This window comes from Athene noctua, chromosome Z (genome assembly GCF_965140245.1).
Source record: "Athene noctua chromosome Z, bAthNoc1.hap1.1, whole genome shotgun sequence".
Lineage (NCBI taxonomy): Eukaryota > Metazoa > Chordata > Aves > Strigiformes > Strigidae > Athene > Athene noctua.
Genome location: NC_134077.1, coordinates 11584749 through 11599770, shown reverse-complemented (window position 1 = coordinate 11599770; position 15022 = coordinate 11584749). Strand labels below are relative to the sequence as shown.

Genomic DNA, 15022 nt, shown 5'->3' with positions numbered 1-15022 from the left:
AGAAAACCAAGTAAATGACACTTGGGATTCTGGGATTAGGTCTTAGCCCTTGATCAGAAGGACTATCTCAACTGTTCAGCCTGAAGGCCAGTGGCAAGAAAGCTTCCTCTTTATTCTATAATCTCACAAGAAGAGTTCTTACCAGCCTACATAAAAATAAACAGGTAGAAAAAGGATGTAAAAAAAAAATCAAAATGCTCATTTGAAAGATGCGCAGCAGCTTTGTCTCACATCATTCATTATTGAGAACTAAGGATCATGAGGGCACACATGCCCTGACCCCATAAAAGCAGGGCAAGAGAAGGGAAAGGGCAAAGGACACAGGAGCATTGTATGGATACTGCTAATACAAGAGTCTTCACCTTGAGAGCTGTCTGGGGCACCCCAGTATAGGGTATTGATGGGATAAACCTGAGAAAGAAATAGGTCACTGCATTTTCACTACTGCTGGTTTAGTGCTTCATTTGCACCAGTATTAGCTAACTTAAATTAATTGGAAATGTACTAATTACTTTAAATGAGCCCTCCTGTACACAGTTCAGAACACGTACTACACTTCTTACTTGCAATTTTAAGTTGGTAATTGAAATAATTTTCTTAAAGTTAATGAAATTTAAGACTCCCAGGGCCACCATAGTTACTGGATCAAGCCCTTCCAAATCTCAGCTGAAAGCAATGGGAGCTACATGAATGCCTGAAGAGCCATTAGGTGTAAATGTTGAACCAATAATTGACTAATTTAGGCATAAAGGGAATTACTTTTCTTTCTGAATTCCTCCCCTCCCTGTTTCCCCTGCTATTCCACAAAGCATTCCTTTTACTAGAAATAAAGCAATGACAAGTCCAACACCTGAGAGGCGAAAAAGATTACATCAGCCCAGCATTAAACTACCACAGATCTGAAACAGAGCCAAGGCAAACAGCGAGTATCAGCTGAAACGTATCACAAGACCACTTCACAGCAGCAACAATAAGGAGACAAGCACACAGGCTGCAAAGAGATTAACCCACCTATCAGACAGTTCTAGAGAGCGCCTGCTCCCTAGCGAGCACTGGCGGCTTGTCATTTGGCTAGACTCAGATGTGGACTCTAGGTCAGTTCGGCCACTCACAGTGGAATCTATACTATCATATCGCCTTGGAAGTAAATAGAGCAAGAGCAGGGAGACATGGAGGACACATGGTTACACAAAGTTAACACTGCAAAGAGAAGTTAGTGCTTAAAAATATATCTGAGGGGAAGATGTCTGCTATTCTGAAACCAAACCGGCTGTTGGCAACAAAACACACTCCAAGGATAAATAAGTATAGTGCTTTTTATCCTCAGGAGAGTGGGCAATAAAAACACGTGTACTTCTACTGAAGGAACATAATTATGTGTAACAGCTGATAAAGAAGATCATGACTTTTCCAGTCAAATTCAAATGTTGTAAGAAAAAAGCTGAGGTGTTAATACAGCCAGTTTCTGTTGAAGCATTTTCGCATAGACAACTTTTCGTCCAATTCAAGACAGCAACCACCAACTGCAGTCTGCCAGGAACACTGACTTGATCAGGTGGCTGCCTGGTCCACAGCACTTAGAGCTGCTAGGAGCAAAAGTCAAACAGCAATACTCAGCTACAGCTGCATTTTCAAAATATTTAAGATCTACCCATGTGCTTCTCTTCAGCCAGCTCTCGTTAGACATACCTTTCTGATAAGAACAATATCCCACATAGCTTCTTTGAAAAGCTTATTTGCATTTTCTAAGTTTTAAGATTAAATATGTAGCAAAAAATCTTGCTGGGCATGTGGAAAATGCACATGGGAACAGGAATGCTCAGAGGGAATCAATCATCATCTAGGACTTGCCTTCTTGAAGGGAAAGTAATTTTAGACCAAAGCACACTACAAATCTTGTCATTTTTAAATAAACGTTATCAGTCCGGATGCTTTCATATCAATACCTTCAGGAAATCAGAAAACAATACATGTTCCATCTCCATATTCTTTAACAATTCAAACCAAAAGTGCTTCTTTGGATGGTCTTACATCCATCAGGTACAGTTCACACACTTCCTGACTCCAAGCAAGGCAAGTCATGAAAAATTACCTGTATTCTCAACACTACCCCAGGAAGTCACGTAACTGTGAAAACACCCAGCCACCACTGGCTTCCCCAGTCTGGGGGCCCAATACCCCTGTTCAGCTTGACTCTTCCATAAAGAAAAACGTTCACCTCATCTTCCCAGGCTCTCAGTAAGATCTTCAGCAATTTTAACACTGCAAACCAGTAGTACTGTATAGCATAGGAAATGGAATAACATGCTTATATAAGATACCTAATGGACTAGGAAGAGAGCACTAAGAATGACATGTCACACTGCAGTAAATGCATTTTTGTTGGAACATTTGCCTCTGCTGCTTGAAATCTCAGTAACAGTAACAACATTAAGCGTTGCCATTAAACTTCAGTCTTTACCATTAAAGACCATAAGGTAAAAATGAGTAAAATTTAGCCTCAGTCATACACCCATGAGGACAAGTGAATTCAGGTTAAGACTTCAGGAAACAAGAACATTCTTACCAAGGGGGATAAAGTAGAATGATTCAGTTATAACACATATAAAACCGTGCACCTCTAACTGTGACAGTGTTTAAGCATCTGGTTCCTCCTCCCACACCAAAGGCAGAAGCAGCAGCATGGCCTCTTCCACACATCCACTCTTACCAAGCTGACCAGCACGGTCCAGGTTCTTCTGCTTTCCCCTTATGCTTAACTCACCCTTTATTTGGAACACCAGTTTTATAAATTTTATACAGTTGCCAGCACAACCAGCTCTAGCTCACAGACATTATCCTAGTAAGTTAATGCTGTAATGCTTAATACTTAAAGAAGATAAAAGCAGCTGTGAAACTACTGATTTATGGTCAAAAAGGTAATTTAAGCAAGTAATCTATCTTTCATACAGCTCAAAGGAAACCAAAAGAGAAAACACACTCTTCAACAGTGCTACATGGCAACAGAAAAAACCCCAAACCTAATCTGCTATAGACTGTCTTCCTGAATAAGCTGTTTTGGCAGAGCTAACAGAAGAACAAGAGCTAATCCAGAACAGAAAATAAATCTGCTCCAAGGAAGAAACTCCTAATAGGATAAGTCTGTTAGACCATGTTTCACTGGCTTGGGAAGCACACCCATGCAATGGTACCAAACAAGCAATTACCTGGTGCTCTGGCCTTCAAAGATAAGGTACAACCAAGAATAAGTTACCTTGATCTTGAGCATATCTTTAAAAAGTAATTCACTGAGCTGCCGGATCTGGTGTAAAACATAGCCTTATGGGTTCTTCCTGGGTCACAGCAGAGTCTCAGCGTTAACAAAACATGTAACATCTTCCTATCAGAGGCCTTTCAGAGCCTTTGAGCTGCCTTCCTCTGCTAGTATGGCACCTTCAGGGTCTGCTATGGAAAGTCAATGGGAAAAGAAGAATTACCCACAAGACAGCACCCACCTGATGGCCACGTGCTCCCGAAAATCCAGATCACAATTCTGTGGGGACTCAGCACAGGATTCCCGCAAGACACCTTGCTGCTGCAGGCGCGACGGTACAGTGAACTGGTGCACAGAGGCATTGGGCTGCGCAGTCGTGTGGTATAGAGGAGGAATGCTGTTACTTGTCTCACTGCGATAGTCACTATCTCGATCATCCACAGCACTGTCAGCATCTTCAAAGGCTAAGAAATAAAAGCAGTTAAGGGCACAGCGCTCTCAAGTTGCCTTGCTGGGACAGTGAAGCCTATTTAGTTTTTAAAGAATGACAATAAAACGCTATTTCTGCTATGGATGTATCTTCATCTGGTAGAGAGTTATGACTTCCAGTTCTCTCAATTATGTACCACAGAATTCCAGTGATTGCCTCCATACCCTAGTTTCCTACTTCCTATCATAGGAGTTTATTTCTCTGTAGTCATTCCTAATAAGCAAATTAAGATGTTTTTATTTGAAACAAACAAACAAACCCACACCAACACCTAAAATTTCAGGTTCTTTACTGTTGCCAAAGTGAGCATTTAGATGTTGGAAAAAAAACTCCAAAATATTCCTTTATGGAAAGCTCTTTCCTGGAAACTTTTCAACCTTTAAGCTGTAATACTATCTCTTCTCAACATCCTTAACCAGTACTCTAGGATTCTAGGGTTTTTTTTTTTTTAAAGTGCCTTTTATTTTGGTAAAAGTATTAAGTTAAGAGAAACTAATGAAAAGCACTCAGTAGGAAAAAATCAGAAGAACTGGGAGAGCAGTTCTGCTTACAAACAATTATACTACTTCTTATAGGGGAAAAATTGCACGTTAGCTTAATTTTAGTAGTCAACAGTAATGATAAGCTTCAAAAGGGTAGAAACTCATTTCCAGTGAGTCCCTCTCCCTGCAGAAACATTTCTGCTTGCTAACCCTTCAGAAAAAGAGAATATAGAGTTATAGTGAGGAAAGGTATCAAAAATACAGTAATGATGGATGGCTGTGTTTGGCTGTGCAGAATGCAAGTTTATCTTTGCAAGCTTAAACTGAAATACACACACCATTAACATGCTTGAAACAAAGGAAAATAAGGATCAGCCATTATTCACACTCTCTGCCACCAAAAGCCTGTCTAAAAAGGACAATCAAATTAAAGCCCCCTCTGATAAGTTATTCAACAGTATGTGTCCTACATAGCCATTCACCATGAGGCAGACCAATAAAGTGAAAGTGCTGTTTTCATGTCAGATCATTAAAAAAACCTGAATTTAACTGCTGAAATTCCAAGCAGATGGAAAGCAGCATCAGGGAACACCTTTTAGTTCCACAGGCACTTCCCACACCTTCAAATTCAATTTCCATTTTTTTAATCCAAGCTTTGTTCTTAGTGATCTTTTCAGTTTCTTCCCAACTGAGTAAGATTATATCAGTGCTCTAAAGTGGATGGAAGAGTGGAAAACAACCCCAGCAGAAAACATGTCTGCAAAATACAAACCACTTCAAAAAGCCTGGCTCTACTCTCTTAAGTACAATCAATTCAATTTGATTGTCCACAATGAAAGTGGAGTTAAGCCTCCTACTTCTTAGTAGTTTAAATGCTGCAGAGTTCCTGTCAGTCTCTAGTCAACTGAAATTAACAGCAATCATACACTGCTTTGTTCAGCTTTATTAAAAGCACAGTTTCCATCAATTTTCTTGCAGTTCAGTGCTTAGGAGAAACACTCAAGATGTGCTACACAAAAATTATTTCACACACCAAAGTTCCAAACCCCTCTGAGGAGGGCCAAACTTCCAGTCTGTGGAACAAGGATTGATCTATTTGTAGATCACAAGGTACATGCCATCCTCAGAAAGATAATGAGCTCTTACTCAACAGAGCAATGTCATTGCTGAACACTAGAACCATTACCAACTAATGCACAAGAATTACTTTTATTTGGACAGAAACACTGTTTCAAAGAGCTTTCTAATGCCTGACTTCACTGCTCAAGTAATTTCTTCTTACCATCAAACATAACTCTCATTTAAGATAAAGCCTAAGTAACACTAGTGTGATGCAAAGTTCTTCCAGCTGTGGCTGCGCAATCATTAACACTTGTAGGAGCTTAAGGCAGTCCAACTGAATTACAGGTTTGGTATCTGGCAAGAGACACAGACCAACACCTTTAGGGATAAACAATTTAACTCACCACAACAGTATAACCACAAATCCAAATCAGTAGTACAATAATCTGGGTCAAAAAAATAGTGACTCCAGTAACTCACTAATACAGGGCTAAACTTAATATCAGCATGTGAAAAAACACAATTACGGCTATTGGGAATCAGGACACAGCTTCTCCAGGTCACCATACCCGGCTGGTGGGCTCAGAGATTCCCAAATTCCCTGATCAAACTGTTGCAGAAGCACAAGCTGGATTTGCTAACCAGTCATCACATCTCATCTTTGCACTATCAAATGAAGATTTCCCATGTGAACCACAGTATGTCTAAGCAACATCTAAAAATAGCTGATAAGCTTAAATGTTTGTCACACATTTACAGCATATATGTTTACAAAAGGTGGCACCAGAATTTCTCCCAGTTCTTACTGGTGTGCAACATGAGGGACTCTCTTAGAGGTCACGACACAAAATGCCTCTCTGATGACAAGTTTAAAGGATGCCAGGCTCCAGCTACCACAAACATCGATGAGGTAGGAACATGTTGATTCTCATCAGATGTTAATGCCAGGCAGAAATACTCAATTGACTCATAAATAAGGGTCAACTCCAGAAACTCTTACACATGCTGAATTTTATCTACCCTGCAAGTGATCTCCCTTTATTTAACAGAAGTGTTCACAAATGAGGACATTGCTCAGACTGATTAAAAGCACCAAAACCTGGCCTGTATGTGGATAATAGCACATACCACTTTGCAAGAAAGTATACTGTGAAATGCCTGCACATGGTGATGATCCCATTCATTAACATACTTGACAAATTTTATTTAAGCAAGAGACTGACAAGAACTTGCAAAAGCAGCTTTGGGGATGCAGCATCCCTTCAAATGGTGAGGTCAGGCATTACAGCCCATGTTTTAGCAAAACAGCCTTCACAACACACATGGTGTGATGAATTCAAGCACTGTCTTCTTCAAACAGGTGATACAACAAGTCTTCCTTAAGGAAAGTTATAGCTTAGCCTCAGTCTCTGAAGATCAGTTAATTAATAACAAGATACAAAACAATAAATATAAAAATTGTTTTATCCCAGTTTGAGAAATTTTACATACACCAAAGAGCTCTCAAGGGTTGGAAACTGTTTCTTTGTTGCTGGACCCACTGTATAGAGTGGGGAGTAAGGCCAAAGGGGCGAGGCAAGAGCATTCTATTCATGTTTAACAATTGAATATTCATGCATATAGGCAGCATAAGAAGAAAACCCACTGGACAATCACATCACACAGTAGGATTTTTACAAAGAGTGGGGAAAAATCAAGAAAGGAGATAGCTGCTCTGAAACAAACTGCCTTCTGGAAACCCTGTTGCTCCTCCCCACTCCTGCCTCCAGAAGTTATTACACCACTGTTACAGGGCAGAACACATACAACTTTTAATATGCTGAGCTCAAAACCACTTTGCACAGGCCTGTCACGCCAGCTCTACCAGTCACATTTAACCTCTGGCAACTTCCTTTACATCAACCTTCAGGACAGGAAGGAAAGCTAACAGGAAAAATTATTACAGGTGGCTGGATGAATGCACTTTCAGAAGTGTTTGTTGTTTTAAGGTCCCCATGCACGTCAGAATTTCTTCTCGAAAGGTTGAAACTGCCTCCTGCTTTTCTAGCAGTGACGTGTCATCAACCACTGGGAGCTGGGGTCCAGTCCATAAACTTAGTTATCCTCCACAAACTTGAGCAAAAACTTGGGCAAAAGCAGTAAATGCAGCACATTCATGAAGGAGGTTCATGTAAGGTTCTGCATCTCAAAACCCCACTACTTCTCCAAAGTAAGCCACTGAGCTTTTCACAGCTTTTGTCTGTTTTTAATGGTAGAAAAGAAGAAAGTGTACTAACTGAAGGAATGACTTCCAGTCCAAGTCCAGAAGAGATCTCTAGCAGCCCCACACCAGGGCCTTCGCAACTCACATTTCCCACCCTTTATACATTTAAATAGCTTTTCACAATAGCTGCCAACAACTTCCTTCCTTAAGTCTCAGACCCCAATACTTCACTGTTTACTGAACCATTGACATTTCTGCCAACCAAGTACATTTTCTGAAATCTTATAATCAAAATGGATACTAGTTTAAAGAGGACTACTGAAGTAACAAAGAGAAAAAAAAAAAACAACTCAAAAGGACACAAGGATATTTTTCTGAGGCTCTTCTATAGCTCTCCATGCTAAAAACTCATAGGTTTAAAGTACAACTTTGCAGATCATTAGTTCATCCTATTGCCCTCACCACTTAAAAATACATTAGCAATTTGCATAATTTTAAAACAGCAAGTTAGCAATACTCAGTCTTCAGTTTAAGAGCTTTCATAACCTTGTTTTTCCCACCTGAAAATACTTGCTGCTGCTGAAACACTCAACAGCCAAGAACTAGACTGATAGTCTGAAGTCTAAAGACTGCCTTGAACATCTACCCTACTTCTTTCAGTCTCTCTCTTTCCTAAAAATGAAACCAAGTCCAGGGAACAATATGTGTCTTTTCTAAAATGCCCTCTGCCCAACTAGCAAGACCCTGGGCTACAGCATTCCTCTTGCGAGAAGCTCTCACCAGGAAATAATCTTCTGGCTACCAACATGCTGGTGCTGCTGCTTTTTTCTCAGCTGCTGTTGTAAGTTTACAATCAGAAGTATATTTTTCATTACCTTGTCAAGCTAATGGAGTTCATTTGGAAACATCATCAACACTGGTCTAAGCCTGCCTGTAAGGATGCTAACATGATTTCAAAGAGGACAGCACAGGAAGGATGAGGTAGGGGGAGGGAGCTCCATGAATGCAAGTACCTTTTAAAACACAACACACCAACACTCCAGATAAACAGGTGAAATACCCTCTGCACAACCCTCGTAAATCTCTCACAGACCAATGCCTAAGCACCCCACTTCCTTCCCAAACACACAAAATTAGGGAATAAAAGAAAGCTATTTAGGACTCTACTCTTTATTTTAGTGGTATACAATAGTTTAGTTAATTCTCAGTTATCCCATTACACCTCAGAATAACCCCAAACAAATGAGACATTCAACACTGATAGCATGAGGAAGTCATTGACACTGTTAATGCCCAAAGAACTTATGGTTTGATCAAAGACAGGAGAACAAGGACAAAACATGTCATGGGAGGAGAGAAACAGAAAAGTCACTGGTGAAAGACATCTAAAATGCAGAACAGGCCCATGTGTGAAATGAACTGTAACATTAGCTGGACACCGGACTTAAGTTACTTGGCTGCAGTAAGAACATCCTCTCCAAATTCCATTATCTCAAAAATGGAAAAGCATCAGGCAGAATCTCCGCCCTGCTGGCAGCAGTCACAGTGATCCTTCTTTGCATGCTCCCCTCAGCAACACCCTCACTGTTGGTTTTAACACAGGGAACAGACACCTTCATGCTAAGACTGATGGATTAATCTCTGCATGTCCCATGGGCAGTAGAAGCCATGCACTGTATCTCGAGCAGAAGCCTTGCCTGTTGGAACCTGTAAGACTTCCATAAAGTGAAGATGCTTTATGCACAATTTCTGGAAAAATAAACAAAAACCTTGCAGCTTTTGCAAGAGTTATCACACCAGTCTTCAGGTGCAGGTATTAGATCTACAGAGACAGCTGCGGTATCTGACTTTTATCTTTCCAAGGCTGGTAAAGCAAGGCTCTACCACTTTTGCCATGATACTGTCTCACCAAGCTTGAATATGCTACAATACCTACAACCCTTCTGTCACATTGGTGTGCACCAGCCATTTCTGCTTTCAGATTTGCTCCTATTTGTAGCATTTGGAATTTCTGTGACCACTTCCAGTGTATCTTTGTTGCTTAGTAAAAATCATCACCACAGATTCCCTTGTGGTTTTCAGTTACATTGATTTGGGCTTATGTGGGTATGAAGACCAATACAAAAGACATTTAACAAGTGAAAAAACAGAAATCACCTACACAGGAAAAGAATAATAGTCTAATTCTGCCATCTCATGCTTGAATTCCAGTAGAAGGCACAAGCAACTCATTTAAAACATGGTCAAAACAAAGCTAAACTGTGAAAAAATGAATGGCCATCCATCCACACAAATATGAAGATTCAGTGTAAGTAAAAGAAAATACAATGAAACAGATTTTCTATATGCATGAATATTTCCACTTTCCTCACACTGGAGCATGCTGTATCACTATGGGATCAGAAAACTTGCAAGAAATCAAACTGTTACATACTCAGCTGCTCTCCCCATCCGAAATAACTCCAGTTGCCTGCATGTAACACAAATGGCAGCAAAGAAGAGGAATTGAAAAGAAAGCTTAGAAAAACAAACCATGAGAATACTTTTCATGTATTTAAAATCCCTTATAGATTGTAAGCTTACAAATGTAAGATAATATTTTCTTTATAAAGACAACATTGGATTTTGGGGCTTACTCTTCATTGTCCAGTTTGTTTATTAGACATTCTGAAGATTAATATCACTGTAAACTCTAGGAATTATTAAGCAATTATTTATTAACACAAGTAGACAAAACACTTGTCAACACACCACTTAGCAAGAGCAGTTAAACACTGTTAACACATCCTAGACAGAATGTCCCAGAAATCAGAATCCAGTTCATGTCAGAGTTAAACTGCAAGTTGGTAAGACAGCCAAGTTATCACTTATCAATATCCATGTTGTCACTCCAAGGTCATACTCAGTATGATGGAGGCAACAAACCACATACAACCCTCAAAGCACCTTGGTAGCATGCACACAACTTGCAACTCCAGGAAAAACTTCAGCATTTCTAGAAGATGGCATGTAAAAAATGCTTTAAAAAGTGAAGTTTACAGGAGAGGTGATGCTTAAGTGCAGCAGGCAATAAAGAAATTCTTCACATGCAGGCAGAGAACAAGTGAGAGCTTTCTATTCTGGCTACCAGCCTCATCTCTAGCTACCAGCCAGGCACATTATTTCCAGGAGGGAGATAGCTCAGAGCATTCAAAAAATCACACCCCCTGCCATCATTAACAAGACTCACAGTTAGAATAAGCTGGTTCTTGCTTTTAGCTAAAACTGAAAAAAAAAAAATAAAATCTTTGTTCTAAAAAAAATCACCACCAGACTAGTACTTAAATGAGCAATAATTGGTCCTGGTGAGTAACTTGGCTTCCCAAGGGTTTAGTCCCTATGCACATATATTACAGAGGGTCTCGTTGCCATTTCGATTCAATAGGGGGCAGAAAAGATGGGCAGGAAAAAGAAGAGTAGGCACAGATGTGGACTACCCAAGGAAAAAAAATGCAAATCAGGGTTTAACCTTCTCTCTCCGTTCTGGGAAATAATGGTGTATCAGAGCTACGACCAGGTTGCTCCTTTCTTCTCAGACTCAGAAGGTTTACAAAGCAATGTAGTTCCTCAGATACACCTCTCCAGGGTCCCTGGACTCTAGGCTGTCACACACTTATATACTGCTTTGCACAGGCACAGCCACAGCCGAAGTTTAAGTGGTGCTTCTGTTATGAAGTAGAGCTTCAAAGGTAGGTCATTCCCTTCTGACTCCTACAGGAGTAGTTATAGAAAAAAAAAGTAACATATATATGTCCACTTTGGTCATTAAACAAAGCAGTTCTGACCAAGTATGTGCATGGAACAAATTTGGTGATATATTTTACCATGTAGATTTAGAAAGAACCACACATTAAACTGGTACAATGCTGAATACATGCAGTTTCCCTTAAGTATAAAAGGGTTATTCCTCTGCTGTCTACAGCAGTAACAAATAAAAACTTTTATTGTTTACAGAACTTAAGTGAAGAAAACTGAAGTCCACAGAATTGAGCACCAACAGACTACAGTGTGAGACATGACAAATGCTGCTTCTCTGGTCCACAGCAGAAGTGTGACAAGCCACCACTCGGTCAATGCATCTGAGCCAGCCGTGCTGATGTGTGTGTATACAAATGCATCGGTCTGCCAAGATCCACAAGTCAGTATTTACACAACCCTGACCACAGGACTATCATCTTAGGATTATTTTTTATGACAACAAAAATCCACAGATTGCCTAATGATCAGCTTTGACAGAGGCTTTAACGTTTTTCAGGGGAAAAGGAGAGAAGAAAAAGGAACACGCAACCAAACTGGCAAAGTAAACAGAAGTAAAACATGTGGCAGAGAGAGACGAGAAGGGGAAACAAGCAGAAGAAAGGGTAGAGAAACAAGAGGCAGGGAGACTTGGAGCATCAGAGAAGGACATGGGGAGAAGGCTGAGGAAGAAGAACAAGAAGTTGACAGAAGTCTGCACAGAGCTTTCATTTGCTGTAACAAATAGTTCATGTTAAAGAGAAGACAATTTTCTAATAATTTATAAGTCAAACAGTATCTTATGTGTATCTCATTCCTGAAAATCTGAAGCTAACACATAGCAACCTCAGCAATTCCCTCCATCAAAAGGTTCCCATCTCGGGTAATCAATATGCGGCAAAAAGAATCCAACATTCAGGCATCTGCAGCCTGGATTACTGTGCAAGATCCAGGAAAACTTGGCAGCAGCACAATATTACTGCACCCAGACTACCTACTAGTTAAATCCATGTCATTATTCACAAACTAATACACATATAACATTCAGAAGCAACTGGGGAAGAAATATCAGAAGATACTACAACCTTCCAAAACCAGAATGCAGTATGATGGCCCAACATCACTCACAGTTTCAAACTGCAACAAGGAGAAAAACACCGTGCTAAAAACAAGCCTTGCACATACAAGGTCTGTCCTTGTAAGACAAACATTACCACCTCCCATAGACAACAGTCCTCCAACTGACAGTGATACCCCTGAGCCAGCTACTTACCTGTCTACCTTACCGCTACCAAGTTCAGTATGAACAGCATGAAAACCCCACAAACTTCCAAAAGCAGGTTAGAGACTATTATTTCCATGCCTAAGACAAATAGCAGACAATGCCAAGCAGGACAGGATGGAGAGAAGAGCAGCTGCCCTTAGACACCAGCTCCTTACCCTGCAAGTTTTCTCACATTGAGAAGTTGGGTCCTGGCTAACCAGAGCACACCACAACTAGAGACTAACTGGGAAGGCAGTGCTGCAGGAGCAAACAGAGAGAGTTGCAATAACAGAGAGTAAGGAATTTTCAGCCAGAATCTCAAAACTCTGCTTTTGTTTGTTTTTACTAACACCCACTTCACTTCAGCAACTAACATTTCAGATAAAAGATGAATTTATTAAAGATTCAACACATATGCTGCTTCATTTAAGATTCAGGAGCTAACAGTATATATCTCGGTCCTTCAGCATAATCGCAGAAGACCTAGGCTGACAGTCTTGATATTCTGAAGGTTAATGAAAACAGAATTTCTTTTTAGCCTTTTAAAGTTGTTTTTCCACTTCATAAAAATAATATGCATAACCTCAATTTGTTAAGAAAAAATCCCTGTCAGATCACCTTCAGGAAGAAATTTAAGCCTGTACAAACTTGAATTAAAAACACCAAGAAGTCCACACAGATAGAAAATGGAAAGTTACAATTCTAAAAACATACAACAAAAACATACAGTAACACTGGAATAGATGATACAGACAAGTCAGAGTAGTTACCCTGTGTGCTCTTAAATACCAACAGTGTGTGTCTCAATTATCACATTATTTTGTATTCATAAGTTTCAGTACTCAAAAAATGAGGTTTCATACAAACCTCCAATTAAGGACTAAGCGATGCCAGCAGCCTGGTGCCTTGGAAGCTACAACATTCTTATCGTTAACACATTTAAGTTCCCATAGTTAGCTGAACATAACATATGCTCGCTCTGTGTCTCAATTATGCAACTATTCAAAGAGGAACTCCTCCTCCCCACTTCACACTGTCAAGCCTGGATCAGCAGGGACACTGTAGAAAAGCAGAATATTCCAAGTTTTTAATGCAGTCTAATTTGATTGCCTGCGTGCCATTTTGTTTCATTTCTATTTACAAGTCTCTCAGAGTGGCTGGGCTGTACTATCCCCACCAGAACATTATCATTTACTGCTGTCCACTGCTTACAGTCATGCTGATAAATTATTTAATCTTGTTATATTCCATGCTGAGCCAAGACAGAGAGCATCTAAAAGAGTTTATAAAAGCAAACTGAGCTCAGGAAATTACACTATATTTGGTGCTGGTAAAGTACTGCTTATAGAATACAAACAGAGCTGGGAAGGTCTTGGTCAGTTCTTTCTTCCAGGTTTAATAAATCCCCTTTTCGCCTGGCTGAGACCCTCACAGTGCACACAGATCACAGATTCCACAAAAATGTACATTTTTCCAGGGAGGCAAGCAAGGGAGGAGGAGGAAAACGAGCTGGAAGGAGTTGACAGAGACAAGGACAGGCACTAAAGTACGATGCTAGAGTACTCTCCTTGCTCACTACTCGCTCCTTTTCACCACATTTTACTCTAGTTTAGCATTCAGCTTATGCTGAAATTTTGGAGTATTTTATTTCAGTAAATGAAATGACCCTTCTGTCCGCCTTTACTATGGCTAAACAAAATCAGAGAATTTAAGCAGGGGATCACCATCAAATCATTGAGTTTCCACTAAGTTATTACAAGCTTGTGCAACTCACTAACTATAGTAAAATGAGTCAGGCAGAGCGACACTTAATTTATCTACAATGGAAAAACTGTTACATTTCTACCATTGTATTCACACCTAACACAGCTACCTCTGTCTTAGAAATTTCTGGGCTAACGAGTCAGACTATTCAGCTAAGAGATATAAATACAAGAACCAAGAAGTTTTATATACTCCTCATGAGATACAATTTTGAACTACAGTTCCTACATTGCCAATATACATAACAGCATAGAGCAATATAATCTTGTACAGCATCTGAGATGAAAGATTTGGTGCCTTTTTTCCTTCTGATTTTCAATCTTGGACTTTCAGTACAAGCCTCACTGCTCAAGGACAGATATTTATGGCTTGTATATAAAGTTGAACAAGAATTTGTCTATCAGTTTAAAAATCTTTAATCTAATTTTTTAAAAGATTATGTTCCACTGTGGAAACAAATTCAAATTAATTTTCTATTATTGCTATGACATTAAAGGATGACTAATTAAGTTTCAGAGGCCTTAAAAAAATCCCCAGCAGAAAAAAAAAAGCAGTACGCATAAAGAGCACTAAAAACAAATTATGAAACCTAAAGTGATTAACCAAGCATTTACTTTTTCTGATCACTGCTTATAAAGATACATGTCGGTATTAGCAGTGTTCAGCACTTCAGGAAGAGCTTTAGGTTTGGGGCTTATTTAAAAGTCAAAGCTTTATTTCCTTGTCAACA

The 15022-nt window shown here is 39.7% G+C and overlaps 1 protein-coding gene across 13 annotated transcripts in view; it reads right to left on the bottom strand.

Annotated features, from left to right (window-relative positions):
• The window catches only part of UNC13B (unc-13 homolog B), a 220296-nt gene that overhangs the window by 151149 nt on the left and 54125 nt on the right, over nucleotides 1–15022 (bottom strand). For 6 of the 13 annotated variants that reach the window (XM_074932208.1, XM_074932211.1, XM_074932210.1 and 3 more), the window contains exons 8-10: nucleotides 9925–9960; nucleotides 3495–3717; nucleotides 1012–1137 (exon numbers count right to left, since the gene is read on the bottom strand). In XM_074932208.1, coding sequence (XP_074788309.1) covers nucleotides 1012–1137; nucleotides 3495–3717; nucleotides 9925–9960 — 385 coding nt within the window. The remainder of the gene's footprint in view (nucleotides 1–1011; nucleotides 1138–3494; nucleotides 3718–9924; nucleotides 9961–15022) is intronic. The other 7 variants (XM_074932215.1, XM_074932219.1, XM_074932217.1 and 4 more) reach the window with 3 other exon arrangements.